This window comes from Lepidothrix coronata, unplaced genomic scaffold, assembly GCF_001604755.1.
Source record: "Lepidothrix coronata isolate B3197 unplaced genomic scaffold, Lepidothrix_coronata-1.0 Scaffold10, whole genome shotgun sequence".
NCBI lineage: Eukaryota > Metazoa > Chordata > Aves > Passeriformes > Pipridae > Lepidothrix > Lepidothrix coronata.
Window position 1 is genome coordinate 3489172 of NW_016690190.1, and position 25871 is coordinate 3515042.

Consider the following 25871-nt stretch of genomic DNA (forward strand, 5'->3'; position numbering starts at 1 on the left):
TACAATACTAAGGAATAGTAGAGAAGCTGCCAACAGAGACTGTGAGGTGTGTTCAGTGTGTAGCTTAATATACTGGAGAAAGTAATTTACTTGTGCCTCCTGAACTGGGCAAGTAGTGATTCAGGAAGACACCAAAACACATGCTCAACTTTGCAAATGTTAAGTCCAAAGGAAACAAATGAAAATTATTCCAGACTCAAAAAATTCTCAAAGCAGTCTTACTACCTAAACAGATTAAACAGAACTGTAGACCTTAATTTCCTCATTTCTTTTACTCATGTGAACTGTTTCTAAGGACAGTAAGTATTCATAACAACATTGTTGATATATATTTAGTACTGGAGCTACAAAAGCATTTAAGCAATGCATAATAAATCACTTATTTCTGTAAATCAGGTCATTCCTGATTCAGTAAGAAATTCAAGGCTATGTCCCTAAATAACTCTTACATCATTCTTCTAACATCAGAGTAGGAACTGGCATAGTCTCAGTAAGTTAAATATGCTTCCTTACACCAATGCAGTTTCCAATATTTTAGAGCAATAAAGAGACTAAAGAGGCTGAGAAACACTTCAAAAATCAATGTAAAGGTATTCTCTGAAAGTGGAGAGGTTGGTCAGCTGTGAGTATCTAGTACTATACTTCTCAAACCAGTTAGCTGGCTCTGTTTTTCCCCTCAGCCTTGCACTATAGTCCAGCTCACTTTAGCCAAGTGTTGTGTATGTAAGGTATGTGTAACATACCTTAGAGCTTCAGAGTAATTCTAAACAATTAAGCAGACTACTGGGTACAATAGTGGAAATATTCCAAGTAGCATGGATTTGAAATATCATTCAAAAGTATTTATTTGCTTACCACAACATATACATGCTGAAAGATCACACTTTTCCCCCTCTGATATCTATATGACTAAAAATGACAGCTACATGCTCACAGAATTCCATGTGTTGGGAGAAAAACCGGCTAAGCTATCTTTTTGCCAAATAACTAGTTTGGTCTTCCAACATGTCAGGTTTTCTTGTAAAATCCAAACATGAATCCACATTTAATTTCTCATCTTAAATATGAAGGACAAACATTTAAGCAGTCCAGTCAGCCACTTCGTACAGCACTAACATTAGGATAATACTGAACATCACATCCTCTATAAAATAAAGAACATGGCTTTTAGACACAGCTCTTCTGGATTTCAGAGCATGAAGCTCTGTCCAACTGCCAGGAGAAAGCAGCATTTAAGAAAATACTAACACGTTCTATTAAGAATGTCAGACAAATGATGTGCAATTCCATTGCATTAAATCTTGTTTCCAAGGGAAGTGAGTAGAATTCACCCCTTTTATAAAGCGGCTCCCATTCCAACAAATGCATCCCATTTAACTTGCAAAGACACCCATTTGCACCTCCAATGCAATTAACTGTATTCACTTGCAGAACACAATGGGACTAATTTATGTCCGTACAGAAATATTTTTACAAGAATTTACCATCATTAAACCACACCGGATCAAGCTGGTTGTGCCCAGTCAACATTAGACTCCACATTACCATTTTTCACACTTCTGAGGCACAGCTCCCCAACTGTTCAGAAGAACAGTGATCATTTGTAAGGTGACAATAGAGCACAGAATCACTATTTTAAAATTTTAGTTACGGTGAACACCAACGGCAGAAGTTGTGAAGACTGACAGTGACCTACCAATAAAGTTTGGAAGAGATGGCTTTAGACTTCAGCCTTGAGAGAAATGCACATCTACAGAAAAATATCTGTAGCCATTCTATGGGCATCAAACCCCAGAACTCGAAGGTTTCTGTTCAAGTGACAAAAAAGTCAGTTGGCTGCTCTCCAAACCAAAACCCAAACGCATTAGAAATCTAGGATACAAAATAGTTTAAGTAAGTCTTTGTAGTAAGTCAGACCCAGAGTACACTTGCATAGATTCCTGTCTCAGACGATCACACTCCAAATGCTTTAAAGGCAGGGTGGGGACAAGAAACTACTGCAGAAGCGCTAAAATTCACATTCTTCTCTAAACTGATGCAACAGATCCTAAAAACAGAGAGGTACTTTCATGTCCAGGTAATATATACATTCTCTACAAATATTAAAGCCTTGGTTGGCTAGTTTGCTTAAACAACACATGAAGCCATGAATTTAAGTATGACTTACTAGACATGGAATTAAAACATTTATTACAATTATTTTCAGATTCGTGACTTGCATTCCATTTCACTGAGCACCTGCCCAGCACATTATGACGTAAAGGAAGCATGCTCCAAACAATATTTTCTTCTATCACCCATTACTTTCTACAGCCAGACTTTCCATCTCTTAAGGAGTCACTAAGCACTCCTTACTTGAGGAATGCTCTTAAAAAACAGCGATCAATGTTGCACAAGGCATTCCAGATGAAAAGGCATCAATTTTATAATGGCAAGTTTTCAATATTGTTTGACTTTGCAATCTTAGACAGTGTGTCAATAAAACTGAAGTAGATTAAATTATTCTCTTTTAAACACATATGCCTTTGAATTTATCCAATATTGAGTTTAGCCTGGGGTGAGTTATCCCTGGCAGGCAGCTAAGCACCACCCAGCTGCTTGCTCGCTCCCCCCTGCAGTGAGACGAGGGAAGAGAACTGGAAAGACAAAAGTAAAAAAAAAACTCCTGAGCTAAAAGACAATTTAATAAATGAAGGAACAAATTTTTCTAGTGATACAGAAGCAATCAAACACCACTGGCAAACTGGTGCCCAGTCAGTCCCTGAGCAACAGCAACTATAGAAAAACTCCCCTCCATTTTATTGCAGAGGATGAGGTTACCTGGCATGGAACGATCCCTTTGGTCAGTTGGGCTCAGCAGTCCCCACTGTGTCCCCACCTCAGCCTACTGCCTGGGGGGCAGTGGGAAACTGGGAAAGCCTTGACCCTGTGCACACCCTGCTCAGCAACAGCCAAAACACTGCTGTGCTGTCAGGACTGTCTCGGTGCCTGCTCTAAAACACACCACCACAAGAGCTGTGGTGAAGAAAGTTAAGTCCATCCAAGTCAGCCCCCAGCACAGTTTGCTGCAGCACTGCTGCCCACCTTGCTTCCCTAAACACCTCCCAAAGACACACTCTCCAGGCTTCCCTAGACATGAAGGACTTGCTCAGCACAGCTGCAGAGTCCATTTCATTGTACAACTTCTGTGATGCAGTAAGATTTTCTTGCTTATTGACAGGCTAACAGAGGGTCTTCCATTAAGTTAAATTTCTTCACAATGAAAACTGGTAACTAACTAACTCTAATTTGATTTTGCCTGTCAGCAATTCCATAGGTAGGCCAATAGCTCTCCCAGATGATCCAAGTATTTAAAAAAAGTATCAAGTGAAGTTTACTTGAAAGTAAAATTTACTTGAAAGTAAACTACCATTTACTTTATGCTACCAGCACCAAACATGATGCATAAAATTCCAAAGCATTCAGATACATTCAGCAACCACCCATTGGCATAGGCTAAAAATAAACTCAATTTCTGCTGCATGTTTGATATAACACGGGAGGTTTTGTATTTTTTGATTAGAAAAACCAAATCATGTCAAACCACGTTGTAATTAAATGCAAGAAACTAGTTCATTCAGCTGCCTGAACATCCCTTCTCTGAATTTTCCTTATACTTGACAGGTGAAACTGGTAGGACAGCTTGAATGCTGTGCTTACTTGAATCCAGTGCTTACTACTCAGCAAGTCTGAGGCACAAACTCACAGGCATAAACTGCAGAAAGCAAGATGCAAATCTTAAGTCAAAAGAAATGCACTGAGTACCAGATTTAAAAGCAGAACATTTGAAGGATCTCAGTTGTGCGTGCATGATGAATTAATTTATGCTAAGAATTTACATAGGATAAAAATAGCTGATTCTTCCAGTCTTCATGACTGCAGAGAAGATCACATGATTGCTTGCCTAATTAAAAGGTAGATGTAGTAATAAACCAAGGTGTGACAAGAGTGAGACTTGAAATAAGAACTGACCCCATACACAGCATTCACAATCCTGTTTAGTTTCTCTAACTCTTCAGAGTTCAAATTCTCCCTTTAAAAAACCTCAGTCTCATATTTGCACTTTGAGAACTTTCATTAACTTTGCAATACATATGTAACTATGAAACACATGTGAAGCATTCCAACACATAACAAAGTGGAAAAGCTTTACTGGTCCAAATTTATGCAGTTTTTACATGAATCGCCTCTAATTACTCTTAAACTTCAAAAAAAAAGCAAAACAAAGAACAACCAAAACCCACACAATCTTCTATAGTTGAACACAGAAAAAAGGGAAACTTCTTTTTTACCCAAAGTATTACTTTTGGTTTAGAAGCTGCCATAGGAAGTTTTTAGACCTCAAGAATCTGCAGGAAGCTGAAGTATTTGGAAGCCACCAGGCTTTCCCAAAGCATGAACAGCATCTGCTGTTATTTTTTCTTTGTTGTTATTCCCCCTTGATTCACTGTCACTACTCAGACCACTGTGGACAGAAGTAGAATTCAAAATGACAAAATGCATTCCTTGCTCACACTGACAGACAACAGGCAGTGGGGCTGTGAGAGGATCCCTTATAAACTCACCAGGCAGAGCAGTGGAGACTCCTTACCACCCTCACAGCCACTCCACCAGAAGGCACGAAGCAAACATCTCCTCTGGAAGCTGGTAATGTGCAGCAGACACCAACAGACTACACAGAAGTGAAAAGCAAGAACCATCCCCACCTGAGGCCTTTCAACTGCCCATTACTTCTTACACCTAAACATCGTTTTTCTATAACTTCCCACGCTCCAGGACTCATACTATTATTCAGGACTGCTCATTTGCTTTCAGACTGTTTTTTCCCAAAATTTAAGTACTTGGCCAGAAGGGATTTCTTGGCCAACCATTCAGGGCTGCTAATATAAGCAACTTATATGATCTTTTTCACTGAGTACTTGAGTTAGAAGCCCCCCTACCATATTCTCTTCTTTCCTACCAGACCTCACTGTAACATAAGAAATCTGCTAATATTGTTCCTCTGTGCAGTTATGACCAGTTTTAGCTACTTGTTTCTATACCTTATATTAAGTGGCTTTTTTTTAGAAGCTTTTCTTTCCTTCAGTATAAAGTAGCATGTGGCAGATTTAAAGGCCAAACCAGAATATGATTACTCACACCACATACAACCATGCCCATGGAATGCCTTACTACAAGAAACAAATTCCTAGTAGCCATAGCACAAGTTTAATGGAGACTGAACAGAGGCTTTCCATATAGAAAACACTTAAACTCATGAAATTCCTGAGTGACAAAGAGCTCAAATTTGGAAGACAACACAGAGAGACTATCATACATGCCTGCCCTGTTCTTGTGCTCTTTCACTGTGACAAAGAGATACTCCAGATATGTCCACAAAATGTTTATTCCATTCCAGGTTTCAAAACACTTTCCTGCAAGGGACCAGCCAGAACTGATGAGCCACAGGAAAACTGTCTAAAAATTCTTACTAATGCTTTAATGTTTGCAGTGATCAAGCAATCTAACAGGAGAAATCCCTAAATAATACTAACTGTTTTGTCAACTTTCATATAAGAGAGTAAAAATTGAAACCGTTTTTACAATTGGGAGTGGGGATTTTTCCTTATCTCAAACCTATTAGTTTAGAATTGGCAATCCCAAAGACATGCAAAGATACTTTATCCAAGTCCTCAAAAAACACTCCCCTCAAAACTTCAAAGAGAAAAAAAAAAATCATACAACTAGAAGCAATCCCATAAAATGCTTAAATCCCGTCCTAGATGCAAATACCATATTCCTGTAATCTTCATACTCATAGAAAGCTTTTTATGCTCACTGCCTGGAACTCCTTCATTTCATTTTAAAAATTTTTTCACTGCATTCTGTCTCCTACATTCTCCACGCAGTCTCTCAAAAGTCTCATCAGCAAATAATGTAACATGCTTTTATGACACCACACTGTCATCTACTTCCATTCAAGACTACCTCCCTTCCACCAAATCTCAGTATCTAATAACCTCTCAGACTTCCAGCAGCCAGCTGGAGATCAGAGTTCTTACTTTCCTTCCACACCCAAAAGCTCTTTCTCAATTAGCAGATTTGTTACTTTCCACACCACAGCCACTTATATTCCTAGCCCAAAGAAGTTTTGAACTATTATCTCCCTAAATTCTGCCACAATTTGGATAAGCTTCATCAATTTGTTCTGCGAAACAACTTTTCATCTTAGGTAGACTTTTATCATCTTTCATTATTTCAACACCCTTCTCTCTGGTCTAGAACAAAACAGAACAAACCCAGCTGCATCGACTTTTCCTGGTCACATCTGTGTGGAATGCTTCTCCAAAGGACATGTAACTTCTCAGTGGCTTGGGTCAGCTGACAAAGGATGAAGTACACATATACATCTCTCTGCATTATAGGGGGAAAAACCTCCCCCCCCCAGAGAAGAGCAAACAATCTGTTGCTTCTTCTAGGAGGTTGTTCAGAGAAAAACTTCTCTTTATCCCTTTCCAGGCCAGCTACAAGGAAAAAAAAAAAATCTTCTGACACTACTCATGCCTTGAATCCTCCAGCTAACCAGGACAGTTATCTGGTTTTGCTTTCAAAAAAGTTACATTTGAACTCTGCCCTGTAGCCAGCTGAATCAAAATGCTGACTTCAAACTGCTAATTGATCATCATCTGTAGGCTCTAGCACATACTGGCCAGGCTTTCCTACATTAGGAAGAGGTTTGTCCAGTGCTCTGCCTTATGACACACGTGAAGAAACTTCCCATCAGCTACACTGCCTCTTCACCAAAATCACTTACACTGAACAACATGGTCTCATTTCTCTTTACTCCATCAGCTTCCCCAAACTGTGCTTCTAATTGGAGTCAACTCCAACAGATGTATTTGCTTGATCCTACATGCAAACAATACTACTAATAAACAAAACATGTAGACAACTCTCAAGTAACAAGGCAGTTGCTAGTCAAAAATGTAAGATATGTAAGCAACTCCCCCCCATTTCCTGCATTTTTAACAGCCCTAAACAAATAGCAGAAGGCTGTTGTAGTACTTTGGACTGCTTCAGAGTATGATCAAAGATAAATAATGAGGTTGGCTCTCCATTACCAACTCAATTCCAGTGACTTTAAGTCAGTTTAAGAACTGTCATGGCATTTCCAGACAAAAATAAACATAGAGTCCTTAGGATCTGACAACATTTCTCTCCTGCTGAAGCGAAGCTGTGATTGGAAGTAAAAACTGAAAATATTATTGGGATATTAACAAGGTTTTCTTTCAGGAGTGGATATTAATTGAAAGCAGCTGAAGTCGGGGTGGGGAGAAGATTGCTGCAACTCTGCAACTTCAACAGTATCTCCTTTCCTGGGTACAGTTTTGATTGTCAAACCCGTTATCCTTATTTCACAGCCACATGGAATGGGGACTTGGAAAAGATTCTGATGGCAGGTACCATATATTTTCACAAAGAATCTCCTTCCTGCTTCAACCTCTCACAAGCTACTTTGTGTATCTGAACACCCTAAACTACCATCACAGCAAATGGCTCAGTCAATGGGCACAAGTGAGACAAAACAGGTCTGCTTTTGAAGCCAGAGGTTATGAAGGAAGACTAAGACATGTGCAACACTCCTCTATCCATTGAGAGAATGAAGGAAGTCTGCTACAGCACGTAATCTCAGTGTTCACTGAAAAATGCTGGGTGCTTTTTTAGGCTGGTAACCCATCATCTGACTGTTGGCCATTAAAACTGCACTGGAAATCACGGAATCTTATATTGTGCCACCCAAAAATGCACATAGCACTAGAGGTGAGGCTGCACTGAGTAGAGGGGGAGAATCACCTCTCTCGACCAGCTAGCGATGCTGAGCCTGATGCACCCAAGGATACAGTGAGCTGCTGCAATTGCTTCTGAATTGTGTTTGCTTCTGGCATTTCCTTAATTTTCAACAGACTACACATAGGATCAATAAATATTGAAAACAAAGTAGTTACATTAAGAGTCACCTTACAAGAAATTCTTGACTTTCTCAATAACATGAGCGCTGTTTCAAATTTCAGAGAAATGAACTTCAGCTCCAAGGCCAACAACTCCAACACTCAGAGTTCCTATAAGCACCATTTCCCAGCTCTAAAACAGAGATAATTTACTAGTGTATTAAAAAAAAAAAAGTTCAACTTAATAACACAACTAGATCCAAGAAGTATGTAAAACTGAAGTAAAAAGAAGTCAGCTCTCTCCTTGAACCAAAGCCAAACCATTAATTTGCAGTATCTGCTGACCAGACCTCACCTCATGGCAGTCTACACCTTCCTTGTGAGGGGAAGAGGAGGGGCAGGCACTGATCTCTTCTCTGTGGTAACCAGTGACAGGACCTGAGGGAATGGCCTGAAGTTGTATTAGGGGAGGTTTAGGTTGGATATTAGGAAAATGTTCTTTCCCCAAGGGTGGTTGGGCACAGGAACAGGTTCCCCAGGGAAGTGGTCACAACACCAAGCCTGACAGAGTTCAAGAAGTGTTTGGATGATACTCCTGGTACACGGTGTGACTCTTGGGGACGACCCTCTGCAGGGCTAAGGGTTGGACTGGATGATCCTTGTGGGTCCCTCCCAACAGCATATTCTGTGATTCTGTGATATATGTCCAACTGCTTATTTAGAATAACAATTTCAACCAAAACCAAGTCCCAGCAGAACTGGAGTTGACCTGGACCTTGCTATACAGCATATGAAGCTGAATCCTGTCAACTTGAGCTTCCAGCCAGTGATCCCACAAGTAAGATCATACCTCCCCACATCTGCAGGCATCTGTCTGTTCCTTTTTGCACATGTACCTACAGACATATCACATTTGAGATGAAAGGAACCTTGACTACACCAGTAGCCTCTCTCCTCCTTTTCTGTTGGTACCACTTTTTGTTTTTTTTTTTTTTCAAATCACAGCCCAAGCCTGCAGATTTTCCTGAAGCTTTACTCTTATGCTCCACAGTTATCAAGCTGGAAACAAGCTACAGGGCTAGACTTGTAAGGGAAATAGAGTTTAGCCTCCAATACAAAGTTGGGGACAGAAGCAAGAGCCTCTACCTGTTAAATGACATTTGCTTCCCATAACCGGGAAAGAACATCTAGATTCAGTGCAGGAAAAAAAACCAAGATTGAGAAGGAGGTAGAAATGAGGACAGATAAAGTAGAATGAGAATACTGCAGATGGTGGGAAAAGAATATGAGTAGAACTATACTATGTGGCTTAGAGAGGAGGACAAGAAAATACATAGGAGAGAAAGAAAAGGTAATGCACAGAACAATGCAGGATGTGATATATTGTGACCCAATGTAGGAGAGAAGCAAAACCAACTTGTGAGCCCCATGTCAAGGGCTGCAGCTCCAACATCCAGACAGGGTGGGGCATATGAAGAAACCAAAATCCAGTACCTTCTCTTCAGATTTCACTATGTGGGTAGTGCTATGTGCCTAGACTTACTCCAACAGGCAGACAACAAAATCACCTGGCTTAACACTGTACATCTGCCCAGTGGTCACAGTTTACATTAAACTCCCATTCTCCAGGTCCAAAACCAAATAGTACTTTCAATCTTTAGTGATATCTTTAACAATTAAGCAACATTAAAAAAACTCAGGTGAAAACAACGGCCCTCACTGTGAGTCTTTTGCTTAGTGGGGTGATTCTGCACAGACCTCCTCAGCTGCAGGAGACTGGTTCTTGCTCTAAAGCATTCACGGCTTGCAGTAACTTTGACAACACAGAAAACACTTCTCAAGTCTTGGCCTGTTAAACTAATCAATAATTTCGTATAATATAGGAAACAGAGCTTCCTGCCCCTTCCAAACCATCCTAAAATGGTAGATTACTATTTATCCAAGAAAGCTGACTTGAGAAAAATATTTCTGGAGTTATCTTCATTGCTATAAAACTCCTGAAAGTTTTCTGTTCTGCAGTACTGCTATAATGGACTTTTTTATGTTAATCCTGTAGAAAACACTCAACAGATCAAAACAACGGAGCACTGCAGAGCACAGTGATTGTGACACCTCTCTGACCTCCACACAGGTATTTTTTCAGCTCTTAACTTTTGCATACAGAGGGAGAGAGATACAGGAAATACTGAGCTTACAAGTATGTGAATAGAAACTGACTCACCACAGTCCTTTGCTTGTTGGGCAGGAAGACTCTAACAATAGGCTTCTGTGGAGACTTGGGGTTATTCCGTGACATATCAGCAGGGTTTTGATAAACTGAAAGGGACGAAGGTGCTACGGAGAGGCTAGAGGAGGAAGATGATGCAACTGTGTCTGTTGAAGCTGAACTGGAGACAGAGAAATCAGTTCCATTCCCCATGGACTCCAGTAACTGCTGTTCTCTCTGCTGTAGAGCATCAAGCTTGCTGGTGTACTCTTCGTAGGCCTGGGGAGGAAGAGCAGCTGTTTTAACCACGGAGTAGCCTCAGACAAAACCAGAAATCTAAATTCACAACAAACATGAAACAAAACACTTTCTAAACCAGATTTCTCAGGAATATGAACACAATAGTCTGTTTAAATGTTTCAGGAGGACACAATGAAGAAACAGCTCTCGATACATTATTTTAAACCTTATGAACCAACAACTAATGTTTTAATAAATTAAATGGATCAATGGATAAAAGAAATTGTAAGTTACAGCTTCAAAGCACCTGCTCTACAGAGTCTAATTCATAACCACTTTAAAAAAAAAAGACAGAAATCTTTCACAAATGTTGTCAACTGTGTTGCTGAATTACTGTGCTCCAGATAAATTTTTCATTCTGTTGGAATGACAGCTAAATACATCTAATGTAATAATTACGAGAAAGCTCAAATCTGCTTTTTACCATCTACATCCGATAACTCACCCAGCTCACGGTACACCATCCTCCCCCTCTAGCACTGTCCTTTCATACCAAATAGTACAAAAAACTTCAGTTAGAAAACACCACAGTTTGCTCTGTTTAAGTCATTCATAAACACATAAAAGTGATTCTTTGAAAGAACTTTTTTAACACCTGCATAAGATCAATTTGATTTTCCACAATTTTACATAAAACCTGATTACACAGTGACCAAGTTTTTTAAACAAACAAACAAAAAAAATCAGTATTATTAAATTTTCCCATTAAGTCTTAATTATATGTAGTCAAGTCAAACATTATTGCCAAGACCTATAATACAGACACATAACCAGTATATATATTTCTTTAAATTTTGTTTCCCACAACTTCGTAGCATGTAAATTTTGATCTGTATCCAAGTATCAGAACAATTCCTTCAGTACATCATTTAGTACAGAGTACCTTCAAAAACCTGAATCAGTTAAGTAACGTGATTCACACTACAGATACTGGCTATTGGGCAGTTAGCCAAGCACATGTTCAGATCTTTACAGAAAAGAAGAAACAAATATCTTCCAAACCTAACACTTAAGTAACACTTAACACTTAAGGGGAATCTTCTACTTTTCTCTATAGCAAGATCTATACAAAGTTGCATAAATTTTTCAACTATACTTTCAAGTATATTTACATAAAAGAAAGATACCTTTTGGTTCTGTTTTTATTTATTTGCTCTCCTAAAGTTTTCTGTGCATAACATATTGCTAATTAAAGTCACAGGAGAACTGAACTGACCAACAAGTGTCTGCAAGGTCTACATGTGGAGACAAAAAATTCAAATCAAGAGAAAGAATAACCAGCATTCAGTAGTACAGGCACAAGTACTACATTTTACTAGGAATTATTTCTCTGGATTCTATGTGTAGGGTCACCTAAACCAAACTGGTTTTGTTGAGTGAAAGAGCAGCTGGTCCCTTGCTTTTTATGAAAGTTTAGCATCCTCTCAGGATGAACCTCTGCTCAAAATGTATCATCGATCCCACAATGTTAACAAAGCAAATGATAATTTGACAGTGAGGACTAAGAAAGGAAAAGCATTTTAATGAAGGGTGGTGAAGATCAGTTTAAAATTCTAAATTTTATGGGTTCCATCTTTAATAAACGGACATACGTTCAGAAGCTGAAAACTACTTACTATTTCCTTTAAAAACTGAAGATGTTGGGTATTTCACAAATAGACCCCAAACTCTGAGACTAAAAACCAAAACATTTTCACTCTAGCGTCAATTCTACTGTCAAAAGTAAACTGAAAGGTTACCCAACTATAAATAATGGCATTTTTTGGCTGTACAGTAACACAAGTGTGTCTCTTCCACTTCCAGGATCAACTTTTCATGGAAATTCAAGTAAAAGCTCCATGTGTCAAGAATAATTTTCAGTAAACAAAAATTAAGAAACATAAACTGTTACCATTTCACCAATAGTTTTCTAAATACTTACTTCCTTTTCTCATGAGCGTTGCAAAATATTATTTGAACACACGCAACATTACACTGGTTCCGGATACTTGTGGGTTTAGTTCCTTCACAAAATTACACACATCTTTCAAAATACTCAATCCTACAATGTTTACCCTGGCAGCTTGATCTGTCAGTAATGCAAACTCAAAGTCAAATGATTTATCTTAAGAGAATAAACAGTGAGTATGGAAAGCTGGGAGCTGCTGCTGGCTTTGAGTTCTATACCAGTAACTTCTGCAAAAAGCTCTCCACTTCTTATGAGGACAAAAGCTCTCACGTATCATACTGTTATTTGGTGTCATAGCAGAAGATCCCATAGCAAAACATAACAGAACTAGAAATGCATTGGTAGACTCTAAATATATTTTCCTCTTTAAAAAATCCCCACCTCTTTCTATACAGAAGGAGTAACAGTACATGCAGCAGAAACAGAATAGCTCCAATAAAATCTCATTTCACAAAAATTAATTACTTTGGAGAAATATTGGTTTCATCTGGTGGCCCACATCAATAGACCTCACATAGCTAACAGCACCAAGTCAAGACAGAATTATCCCATGGACTTAAATTCAAAGAGTACTACAACAAAGCTGACCTATGGCAAGTATTTCCAGCTAAAAGAAAGATGATGTCGCAGCGTTGGCCTGTGTACAAAAGAGACCTGCAGCAGCACAGACACCTTTGCAGACAGACATCAACACCTACACAAACCTTCAAGTCAGTCAAGGCCTTCTGGGTCAACTATGAGGTTTATTTCTGACAGTGTTTTTCAAAAACAAACTAAAAAAAAATAATTAAAATTAAGTTTGTGCAGCATCTACAGCATGGAAGAGATTAAGATGAACATTCAAAAAGATCACTAAATCAAAGATTTAAAGGCATTTCAGTAGGGTTTATGAAATCTAGACTGCAATCCCATCAGTTTACATATTCCCATTAAGAAGTGAGTAATGTTCTCCATAAAACTTAAAACTTGCTTTCAACTTGATACAGAATCACAGGAGTTAAAAAAAAAAGAAAAAAATGTTAGAAGGTATCCCTGGAAGTCATCTAGTCCAAACACTTGTTTAGCACGGAAATAATTTTTAAGTTTAATCAGGTTGCTCAGGGCCTTGCCAAAGCAAGTTTTGAAAGTCTCAAAGGAGGGAGAGCTCACAGCCTCCGGGCCACCAGTTACAGAGCTCAAAAATCACTCTCATGACGACTTTTCTCTGATGAAATTCACTTGAATGCTGTGACGTTGCCTCTTCCCCTTTTGCTGTGAATGTCTGGAAGGAGGGTGGCCTTCTCTTTAGGTTGAAAGAGCCTGCAGATTCCTCCTGAACCTTCTCTTCTCCATGCTAAACCCCACTCCAGTGCAGCCCCACAAGTATCAAGGAGCTGGGTCCCTCTTCACGCTGGGCCCAGTGTGCAGTTTGCTGCTGGGACCGTGAGGGTGGGTCACTGACAGCTCAGCTGGCTCCCAATTTAGCATGAATTTCAAAGTTAAAGTATTTCATAAAGTTAAGTGAAATACTTGAAAAGCTGAATATTAGATTCAAATTGGCACAACCTGTTGATCTACACATAATTTAATGGCTATCAAAAATGGAACAAAAAGTTAATTTTAATAATATTGCCTATCAGTATATATGCACATCATATAATAGTCTCATACAGGCGAGAATACTCCTGAGACTTCATCTAAATAAAATGCATAAAGGCCTGATAAGCTGCCAAGTCCAACTAAAGCCTTTCAAGATGGCATGTTTATATACAGTATGTATACATGCCAAAATACAACTGCTGTTGTATTCTGCTGTGTATATTCTGCAGTTGTAACTGTTGCATATATTCAGGAGCAGCAGCCTAAAAGCTACTTCCCAAATGTTGCAACGTATTGACAAAATAAAAACTGACCTCAGAAGTCAACAGAATTTGAAAGATGTTATACAGATGTGCCAACAAAGTTCTCTTGATAAGATGAGGACAAGGGATTTTCTCAAAAGTATGTGGGTTTTTTTCTTGCATTTCATTTATATTATATTTGAAATTTGCTTTCTTGGGGCATGAGCAGACTATACACTCTAATAACATCATGTAGGGATATGAAAAGCAATAAGTTAACTTTTTTTCCTTAATTAATCTGGGAGAAACCCAAGTAGCAAAATATGATTTCTCCTTCTCTCTGCTCTCTACCACATCTGGTTAGAAAGCCAGTCTCGACTCAAGCAGACCAATTGGCTTTACCTTCTCTCTCTCTTCCTCAACCAATTTTAGATAATACACACCGCAAGACTCTTACAAGCCTAAACTACAGGTTCCTGGTCTTTGAAACTGAGACTGTGTTTCTATTTAAAAGATGACTGACCTTTTAGGCTGTTGATTAAACGCAAATCCCACTAACTTAGACGGGAGCTGAAGATAGACAGTAACATACGTCACGATTTCTTCATTTAGTAAGACTCCTAAATCTGTACTTAGTCTAACTTTAGACACTCCAGTTTTGGTCTAACATATTTGAACAGCATCTGTTAGGAGCCTGGTAAAAATCAATCTGAATTTCCCCAGAGGGCCACCAGGTTTCCCAGTGCCCGTATGCAGCGTTAGCATTTTCCTGGAATACCACAGTCTGAAAGAACCTGAGATTCATCACTAAGATCTGTTTCAGACTGTATCTGCCTGCTGTTGCAATGAGCATACTTCAGATCAGTGAAGAGGAAATCTTCTTTAATTAACTAATTTGACCTCCTGAGTGGATTCTTCAGATATGCAGGAATAAGGAATTAAATACTCTACTGATATTCAACAGACAAACTCCCAAAAACCGCAACAGCAACAACTCTGAACAAAACATGCCCAGGAAAAGAGAAAGCTAGGAAAAAAACAAAAAGTCACAGTAGTTGGGGCAACCATACCCATGATTCTCATTTTAAATTGCTTCCAAGAGTATGAGTAGGAAAGAGCATGATTCCTTCAAGACAAAGCTGACTGAGCTTATTTTGACACTACTATTATTCCATGGATTTGTATATGGTTTTATTTTGTGTGGAGTCCAAATTAAAAGCAAAACAAAAACACACACACTAAACACGCAAAACAAACAAACAAACAAACAAACAACAAACAACCAAGTGACCTCTCAGCTTACTCTTGGGACCATTACCTGGAGTAACCTACAGGTCCAGGATGCAACCTCACACCACACAAAAAACTATTTGCATGCGAATGGGTCAATACTGTTCAATTAAGTTCTCACAGGTGAGGGTTCGTAGGTAATACTGTACACATGACTGAGGCAAAAAGGGCACACAATGCAATTGGAAATTTTAAATAGGTACAGCCTCCCTGAACAGTCATTAAGAGTCTACAAAGGCTAATAAATCTGATTAAGTCATTTATGCATGATCCCTCCTTCTAAGTTTGAGCTGGCTGCTTTTGGTCAGTCTGGATCTGTACCCATTTCAATCTGCACACAGCATTTGTTGCCAATGCACAAGTCTTTACTCTCCTTTCCCTAACTCAGGTTATCCTTTTCATCAGTATCTTGTTGGTAGAAACAAAAGAAATAGAAATTTTGACCGACACAAAGAACACACAACTGGGTATTTTAATCACTTTTCCTAAGTGAATCCCAGGTTTTCCCAATATCACAATAGCAGCCTTCTTTGCAGTAAAGATTTCCAATATTTACAATGCTTAGACAAACCCTTAAGAAAAGGGTTTTTCCATGGTGAGTCATAAACTGTGTATTTTGAGAAACAGCACTTCAAGGACTGATATAACGCACTAAGAAATTATGTGGGAAGACAAAAATCATTGATGTTTTCAGCTGCTGAGATACAGAGTGCTTCCAAAAGTGTGGTAAAACCTACTCAGAAACTCCTGCAGCCTCTTTTCCAGAAGAAAATAAAAATGCTATTAACGATATTTCTATATCTACCGAGTCAAGAAGTTACTTCCAACATTTGGAGCACCTCTCCTATGAAGACAGGCTGAGAGAGCTGGGGTTCCTCAGTCTGGAAAAGGCTCCAGGAAGACCTTACAGCACCTTCTAGTACCTAAAGGAAGCCTACAGGACAGCTGGAGAGGGAACTTTTTACAAGGGCATGCAGTTAAGAACTAGGATTATCCAAGAAAGAAATTTAGCTACAAGCCATTTTTGGATTTTAATACAGCCTTTGCTTGCTAGATTTATTATTTCTTCCAGACAGGACAAACAGAAAAGTTTTTCTTACAATCGTATTAGAGAACGTAAACAAGATTGCCAAACCTATTAGTAATTATAACAATTAGAAGAAAATTGTGTGGTTAATGACGAATGTTCTGTCTTCTGCTCATTTTGTTTCCTACCCATGTACCTTGCAGACACATTCAGAAGTCTCTCAGCTTTGTTATCTTTCCTCAGTCCCTATTTTCCTGCCCTGGGAGGACCAAGACAAGGGACTCATTGCCCCCCAGCTTCACACTACATTTTCCACCCCTAGGCAGCTGTACACAAAGTCACCTGCCCAGGCTTGCAGGCTCTGCTCTCTCCCCCTGCTCCACAGTCACCTTTTTAAGACCATCACTGAGGAGTGATGGATCAAGGCAGGGAGATAGCCCCGAATCTGAGTACCCCTACTTGCAGGAATAATTAAATATATGTTGAACTCAACATAGCACATGTCAATCACTTTCAATATTTCAATAAAACCATTCCTCTTTTATAGTCAGTTGATGAAACCTGAAATGATGGCTGCAACAACAGCTGTCAGTTTTAAAGTTCTTTTGATGTAAAATGCATTGACACCCTCTCCTGAATTTTAAAAAAAAAAAAGATCTGGGGGAAAAAAGAATTTTGTCTTTTCACTCTAAGATGAGCACAGAAACAAAAGCTTCTATTTCTTGAGCAACTGTAACTAAGGCATAAATTCCTTTTTATTTTTAAATGAGGTGTATGTGTTATATTCCATGCACAAATAATTTTACTATACCCTTTGAATGCTCAATTTTCAGAATTATTTTCTTGTTGAATTCTTCAGCTCTCCCATGAGCTTCTGTTCCCCCGCCCCTTCCTTTCACTTTTAATTGAAAAGCAATTTTGTTGCCAGGTTGAACCACAACTTTACTTGACAGGCCTAGAGAGGCAGCTCCAACACAGGGTCAGGAGCCAGTGTACAGGGTGCTGCAAGTTCTCTGAACATGAGCACTTAGATGTGTAAGAAATGAAGGATGTAAAAGCCAGACAGGAGTACAAAAGAACCAAACAAACCCTCTGGTACTGAAACTCCACGCACTAGAAGATGGATGGATAGCTGTCAAACTTGTCACAAGCACATAAAACCCCATGGTTTTGCAGAAAGCATTACAATAAAACTAGAAGTTTGCAACAGTGAAAGGCAGCATGGATGAAAGCAAAAGTGTTCATCTGCAGGTATATACCTAGCAATTAGCTTTGGCTAATTCCAATTTTTGCCAAAAGAAGAAGACAATATGCTTGCTGATAGCATTCAAGAGATGATCAACTGTCACAATTTACAGAAGTCCTTAAGAGTTGCTCACACGTTATGGGAGATGCAGAGAGATCAGAGCAGCAGAAGGACTTTAAAATCAATATCAATACAGGATGATGGAGGATGAAGAGATTGAGAGCAATCCTGCAGCATAGGTACTGGTGGATGACAAGTTGGACGTGAGCTGGCAAAGTGCACTCATGGCCCAGAAAGCCAACCTGGGCTGCATGAAAAGAAGCAGGTCGAGGGAGGTGATTCTGCCCTTCTACTCTGCTCTTGTGAGATCCCACCTGGAGTGCTGCATCCAGCTCTGGGGGCCCAACACAGGGACACAGCCTGTGGGAGCAGGTCCAGAGGAGGGCCACGAAGATGATCAGAGGGCTGAAGCACCTCTCCTATGAAGAAAGGCTGAGAGAGCTGGAGCTGTTCAGCCTGGAGGAGAAAACCCTCCACCAAGACCTAATTAATAATTAAAGGACCTTTTGATACTTAAAGGGACTCTATACAAAAGAGGGGGACAGACTTTTTAGCAGGGCCTGTTGTGACAGGACAAGAGGTGACGGTTTTAAACTAAAAGAGGGTAGATTCAGACTAGACATAAGGAAGAAAACTCTTACAATGAGGGTGGTAAAACACTGGCACAGGTTGCCCAGAGAGGTGGTGGATGCCCCATCCTCGGAAACATTCAAGGCCAGGATGGATGGGACTGAGCAACCTGATCTAGTTGAAGATGTTCCTGCTCATTGCAGGGGGATTTGAACTGGATGACCTTTAAAGGTCCCTTCCAATCCAAACCATTCTATGAATCTGAGGAAACAAAGGGAAGGGTGATGCAGTTCAAGTTACACACCAGCAAAATTACCCATACGGGTTCTGGGTAAAAGCAGGGCACACATTACAGCCAGAAACAAGTCTGGCAAAGAATAAAAAATACAGAGACCAGATGAGGATGGGCAGAGCATAAGCACCTCCCCTAGTCTTTAAACGTTACCTTCCTGTTTAAGGACTTTGGTGAGAGTACACAGACCACAGCACCAAGACCTAGACACAGACTGGACATAAAAGCTTAAGGGGAAAGAAGCTCCTCCATGGAAGTCACAGGCCTGATATCTCACAGTAGCTCTGTACATGAGAAGTTTGCTATTTCTAACAGATGTGAGATAGACAAGTTATCTACTGAACCACTTAAACTTTGTATGTGTATTCTACACGCTCTCCTGTTCTTTTTCTTCATATTTCCTTAGTTCTGCATTTCCTAGGGGCAAACATAAACATATTCTTTCACACATAATCACACTACAATCAAAGCTTTTTACATATAGCTTTGTCCCTCTATGCTGCAACCAGAGTTTTTCTGACAGGTGAAGGAACACACTAAGTCAAAACATTAGCTGTAGCAATGACAGGTTAGATTCAGATAGAAACTGCTGCAAAGGAAATGCTGATAATAGAAAGCAACCCCTGTCTTGACCAAGGCAAAAGCAGCCAAAAAGGTGGAAAAGGTACAGAAAGGACACATTAGACAACTGTTGCTGGGATGAAACGAAAAGTCAAGGGTATAGAGTAATCTTGCTTCTGACTGTATCTGGCACTCAGTAATCTACTTCTTTTTCTTTTTTTCACACTAGTTCTACCACAGGAAATCTACACACTAAACAAATTACAGGTCTGCAGCATTTAATCCTGTTCACTTTAATAAATCCATCTAAGGATGATCTAATCTATGCTAATGACCATCCAAATAGAAGTTCCTCTCTCACACTTGGCTAAAAGCTGCAAGTTCTTCCCCTTCCCTAACCTCAAGCGCAGCTTTGGTCTTGAGTCCAGCTCACTGGACTTCATCATCATCAAGTTCAATCTACTAACTGGATGGCAAACTAATCCAACAAAACCAGAAAATTTTCCTCTCCTTAGTGATTGGGAGTGGTTTAGTCACTGTCAGTACTGCAGGCACCTGAACAGAGGAAGTGGAGGGGCCTCACACCAAAGAGCTGGTAAGAACAAGGCTTTTCATTTCAACTATGATGGGCTCTTTTCACAGGACTCACTGTCTCATGGGATAACTCAACTGAAAAAGCACAATGTCAGCCACTTTCACCTTCCTCCCCATGGCTCCCTACTCAGTACCAGCACCACTTGTCACAAGACCTGCTCCACGATCCAGCAGAACTCACTGCAGCAGAGGAACATCCTGCTCTGCCTCACAGGGCTTCCCTACCACGCTGATGAGCCAGAGTTGCAGTTTCAGACCAGTGGCACATGGATCCATTGAACTTGCAAATCTACTTTAAGCTTCATGGTTTATGGTCACCAACTATTTCAGACTTACCATACCATTTATGCTGCCGTAATCATCTCCCAGTACATATTTATGACTGCAAATGCTCTCTCCCCTATCAGTGACCTACAACACCATCATAGAGCTTCCAGTGTTGAATCTCAGTTTTAATTTAGACACAAGCAAGTGACAAATGGCTGCAATGAACCGACAATTTCACTACCTGTAGTCCAGACTTACTACAGACTAAAGCTCACTATCACTGCAATTTGATACACGATCTTATGAATCCCACATACATGTGGCAATAATAAATCCAGACATATGGAACGAACCAGTTCATGTGAAAACAGAGGTGTGCTTATCTGTAGCACTGAGTGGTTAAAACAGTGATTAGCAGTGATTCAATACTCCCATTTCACATTAGCAGTAAGTAAAGCAACTGGGGAGGGCCTCACTTGACCTTAACTGTTAAGGACGTAATGTCAACATTTGTACAATCAAGCTAGTGCCCTGCTCTGACATATTAAGATAAAAGCTAGAAGTACCTCAAATAATGAGATCTTTATTTTTAATTACCCAGTACCTTTAGGCAGCAATTACAAAGACTACAAAAGAAATCTGGTTGACCTTCAGTTATTCCAATACTTGAGAGAAGCAAGAAAAGGGCAGGTTTGAAGGAAGTGATGTCCATTCAATTCCTAACAGGTAACTTTTGCATACAGTTCTTTAAGCTCTTAACGGCCCTACATCAACAAAACTTATGCATCTAGAATGATGAAAGAATACAGACATTTAATTTGTAGTTAGCTTACAAATTAAACATGGCTTAAAAATATTACTCCACACACAATTTTACGTATTTAAGAAGTTCCCTTCTAGTAACAGAAATTTTTGGATTATACATGATCATTTTTCAAAGGGAAAAAAGTGAAGTCAACTGCTTTAAAGGCAAAGTTACTCTTATGAAATGTTTTCATGTGTATGTGTAAATATTTGTTTTTAACAGAGCATGACTTTATTATAGACACACAGTCTTCTCCTCCCTGGCCCCTAAAAACGATGCTTTATATTTTAGTTGCACCAATATAATTATTAGACCACACCACTGATCTTTCCCTACTGATGTGTATCAGGAATCCCATACAGTTCCTCTCTATCTCCAAGAAAAGAGTTAAGTTTGTAATACACAAGGAAAATATTCTCTTTTATTACAGGTATTCTCAGTTTTAACATAAGATGCTTCATATAAGATTAAGATAACATACCATTAATTGAGCCACATAAACTTACCTCTAAATATATCGATGGTGGGTTATGCTCTCCTCCAAATTTGTCTAGCAGTGCCTCTATATGTTCTTGAGTCAATTTAATCATCTGTTTGATATTCCACACCTAAAACAGAAAATTAAGTTTTTTAATCATCAAAAGGACCCTGCAGAATCTGTCCTAAAACAAACAACCCCCAAAACATTTTCTTGATATTTAATAAGTCCATAATAAAAATTTTAATTATCAATAAAGGAGTGCAAAAGGCTATCCTGTTCATCCAGTGTCAGTAATAGAGTGCTTCTGAGATAAACAGAGAAAAATCAAATTTGGGTTTAAAACTCAGGACCTCATTGAATAAACAACTTCTAAGAATGGTTTATTTCTCTTGTTTATCAAGATCATAGGATTTTTCCTTTCAAGACTTTGCAATCCAATTTCGACAGTACCACAAAGTTTAGCAAAGGAGTTTTTCTATCAAACCTCAATAATATGTATAAACAACACTCACAAAACCTAGACCTAGTGTTCTATTTACATGGGAATAGGATGTTTTGATCTTAAAGAGTACCTTTTACACCTTGACTTCTCTACTCAGTCTACCCTGCAAGTTACAGACCTTGGACACAATCTGGAAAACACATTTACCTCTAGTGCACAGAGACAACTTAGGGCATTGTACTGTGAAGCAACTTATGTTGCTACTGATTCTGCACAACTTGAAAGAGTTAACTTTAGCACCTGTAGACTACTGTAGGTGAACAGCATTATGAATTCAAATTTATATCTAAAAAAGCAGCAAAGCACAAACCCAAACCTCTAAAGCAATAATGCTACACTGATGTAAGAAGCTACTTGAGTCCAAGCAAATTCAGAAATTTATAGCTGAGCACAAGGGAGGAAGAAAGGAGAATCACTCTTCATCTGTACTGTTTTTAGACTACCTATCAGAAAAATTATTCTATCAGTTTTTAGATCCAGGATGGAAGAAATGAAGGCTATATAAACAGTGCTTCTTCCAAAGGTACTTCAAAGACTCCCATTGCCTTTTTCAGTTTAACTCTTTTCTACTTCCCGGACTAAAACATATACAGCCTCAAGACCAGGTCTGGATGTACAAACTGTGTCAACCTACCTCTTAAAAAAAAAAATAAAAAGCAAATAACTTCATTTTCTAAAGTAGGCACCACCAATAGGATGTAATCCAAGCTGGATCAAAACAAGTTTTATTACTTAAATTTAGAAGTTCATGAATAAATGCCCTCTAAAATACTGAAACTGCATTTTGCACACCACCTTATTTCCTCATCCTAATTCTATATATCAGTTATCTGTAGCAATTTCCTGAAGGAAACTAATGATTGATTCACTTCTAGATCAATTTTTAGAACAGCTACCAGAACAATGATTTCATCAAGAAGCTGCAGTTGAGCAAAAATAGTTTGCTCAGGAACAAGCAAACCAAACCATAAAGAGTGAGGAGTATGGGGGGACTCCAAAGAGTGTGCTACTCAAGTATTCTGTACACAAATTCTCTTGAGGCAACTGTGGAAGTCAACCTGCTTCTCAACTTGCAATCAACTTATCATGTTGAAGCTGAGACTGCCAACCAGCAGCAAAAAGAAGCATTTCTGCGTTTTGCTAGTTTTTCCCAAGATGGCAAGGGCTAGTTGTATGCTTGGTGAAAAGAACAAGCTTGGATCAACACCATTTCAATTAACCTGTTCACTATAAGGGTGTCAATATATTAGGATGTTTACTTCCCATGTAACTGGCAATATGCTGTTAACCTGGGTGTGTACACTGAAAATTCCTGGCAATCTTAGGAATCGTCTCATGATTATCTTCAGAAACAGGTTTATTAGTACTTAGTGAAACTCCTTTTATTTGGTCACTCTGGCAATTTTACCCAGCAAAGGTTTTCCTCAACATCTGCTCTATCACATCAACAACTTACTCCACTTAAACGCCTGGCAATGGGGAGGGTGAGGAGGGAACATTCTTCACTGACAACATAATACAGAATTGCAGAAGGACTGAGGTTGGAAGGGAACTCTGGAGATCATCTGGTCCAAACCCCTTCTCAAACAGGCTGCCCGGGACCATGTCCAGAAGGTTTTTGAATATCTCCAAGGATGGAGGCTCCACAGCCTACATGAGCAACCTGTGCCAGTGTTCAGTCAAGCTCACAATAAAAATGTCTCCTGATGGTCAGAAGGAACCTCCTGTTTCTGTTCGTGTCCACTGCCCCCGGCCCTGTCACTGGGCACTGCTGAAGACAGCCTGGCTCCATTTTCCATTCACCAGCCCTTAATCATCTTCATGGCTCTTCACCGGACTCCCTCTTATGTCTCTCTTGTATTGGGAAGTGTCCCAAACTGGACACAGCACTTGGGGTGAGGCCTCACTAGTGCCACGCAGAATGAGCCCCTGCCAAATGAGTTTCCAAATATTTTTTTTTTTTTTTTTTAAGATTGATAATGAGTAACTTCCTTCCTTGTATGTTATTTTCTATTTTGTGTCCATAACCACAACCTTGCTCCCCTCTTCTCTTACAGTGAAGATACCAAACAACAAATATAACTGAGCAACACCAACATGCACAATGGAAGCAAGTTATTTAGGAGATGCTGGCAAGAGATCAAACAGCGTTTAACAAGGGCAGACATCTTCCTCCTAAGTTCAAGTGCAAACACTGAGTGACTATTTTAGGTCGCCCCATGAGGCTGTGGCTGCCCCATCCCTGACAATGTTCAAGGCTTTGAGCAACCTGGTCTAGTGGAAGGTGTCCCTGCCCATGCCTGGGAGGTTGGAACTAGATAATCTTCAAGGTCCCTTCCAACCCAAACCAATCTGTAATTCTATGATTGAAGAAAAAACCCTTAAGCTTACTGTCAGCTGCCAGGCTACAGTAAAAATATCTTCACCTGAAGAACCTGAAATTGAAGTCTAATGGAAGACAAAACTTCTCAGAGGAACCAAAAACATTTCCCTGAATTACCTACTATACATCTGTGCAGTAAACCAAGAGCCTTTCCACAAGTGAATCTTACAGGCAAACTTTACATTTCTGTAATCTTAGAAAGGCTTCTCACACAGTTAAAAGTACACTGAAGGCAGAAGGAAATTTATCAAAGTCAACCATAGCAACAAATAATTACTTGTTGCACACAGAAATGGAAAAGCTATTTTGTGTCCCATATTCATCAAAAGTCTTCTGACAAGATGAGAAAACTTTCACCAATCTAGTATTGACTAGCATATTCTACTCCTAACCAAGTACGCACAAGAACACACATGCCATGACAAAAGTTCCAAGCTTCACAATTCCCTTTTAAGTGGCAACCCTTACTTAACTTCACTTAAAGAGAACTTACCTTCTGGCTTTCTACATCAGGGAATAAGTCACAGGTTTTTTGTGAACCAGAGCAACCCTTAAGCAGCTAGCTCCTTGAGAATCAACCCGTGTGCAGGTATATTGCATCCTACTATGCAGGATCTACGGCTACTTCAACTCAGTTGAAGGAACTCAAGTCTTTTCCTAACTAGAACTCAGAACAAGTGACCTCACCTGACTCGAAGAAGTCTGTCTCTGCCCACCACAGTACACGCAACTTCTGCTTCACAAAAACTACACCACACCTGTTGCACTGACACAGTCAGCAGAGCCAGCAACTTCAGCCCGTCTTTCCTCCTCGCAGACTTGCTTGTTCAGACAACTCAGCTAAGTTTGCATCATGTGCACAGACCAGCCTTACCAACCTCGAGCCAAGATATATCCCTATCTCTGCTGTGGAAAAACCCCTGAAACACTAGGTTCTTAAGAATGACACCTCTGGAATTCAGCAGCATTCACACACATACAGGTTTCTTCAAACTGTCCAGATAAAAATCTAAATGCACAAAAATTGCCTAGCAAGTGTCTCATTCCCCATAAGCACATACATTCCAGGAAAGCAGCAAAGAACTACCTAACAACAGAGACAGCAAAAAATGACACATGGAATCCTTTTATCAATCGGTTCTGGACCAAAGAGCTTGTTCCTACACAACAGAATAAAACCAAGTTTTTAAAGATTAAAGTAATCCCTTTATCCACTCTTTATTCACACTTTCTTTAGAAGTAAAAGAAAACTGCAGAAGCCTGATGGTTATTAAGAAAGAACAGACCTATTTTTTCTTACTCTTACGGGCGCTCCACTGCATTTATGAAGCTCCACACCTGTAGGAAACCGTAAACCCACGACTGCCAAGTATCTTACAGAAACACAGAAATCGATGCCAGCCTAAGAGACAGTTGCTACAAATCTTAATGCATCCTGAAGGAAATCTGCAGTGCATCTAGTACTGCCCACATGCAAGAACGGTCCCTTTCCATGCGAAACGGCACAGGGACGTGAGACACTTTGTTTCATTGTAGTTCCATGAAAAAGTAA

The 25871-nt window shown here is 39.5% G+C and overlaps 1 protein-coding gene across 2 annotated transcripts in view; it reads right to left on the minus strand.

Annotated features, from left to right (window-relative positions):
• The window catches only part of BRAF (B-Raf proto-oncogene, serine/threonine kinase), a 76528-nt gene that overhangs the window by 39080 nt on the left and 11577 nt on the right, over window positions 1–25871 (minus strand). For both annotated transcript variants that reach the window (XM_017804724.1, XM_017804725.1), the window contains exons 2-3: window positions 21460–21561; window positions 10189–10452 (exon numbers count right to left, since the gene is read on the minus strand). In XM_017804724.1, coding sequence (XP_017660213.1) covers window positions 10189–10452; window positions 21460–21561 — 366 coding nt within the window. The remainder of the gene's footprint in view (window positions 1–10188; window positions 10453–21459; window positions 21562–25871) is intronic.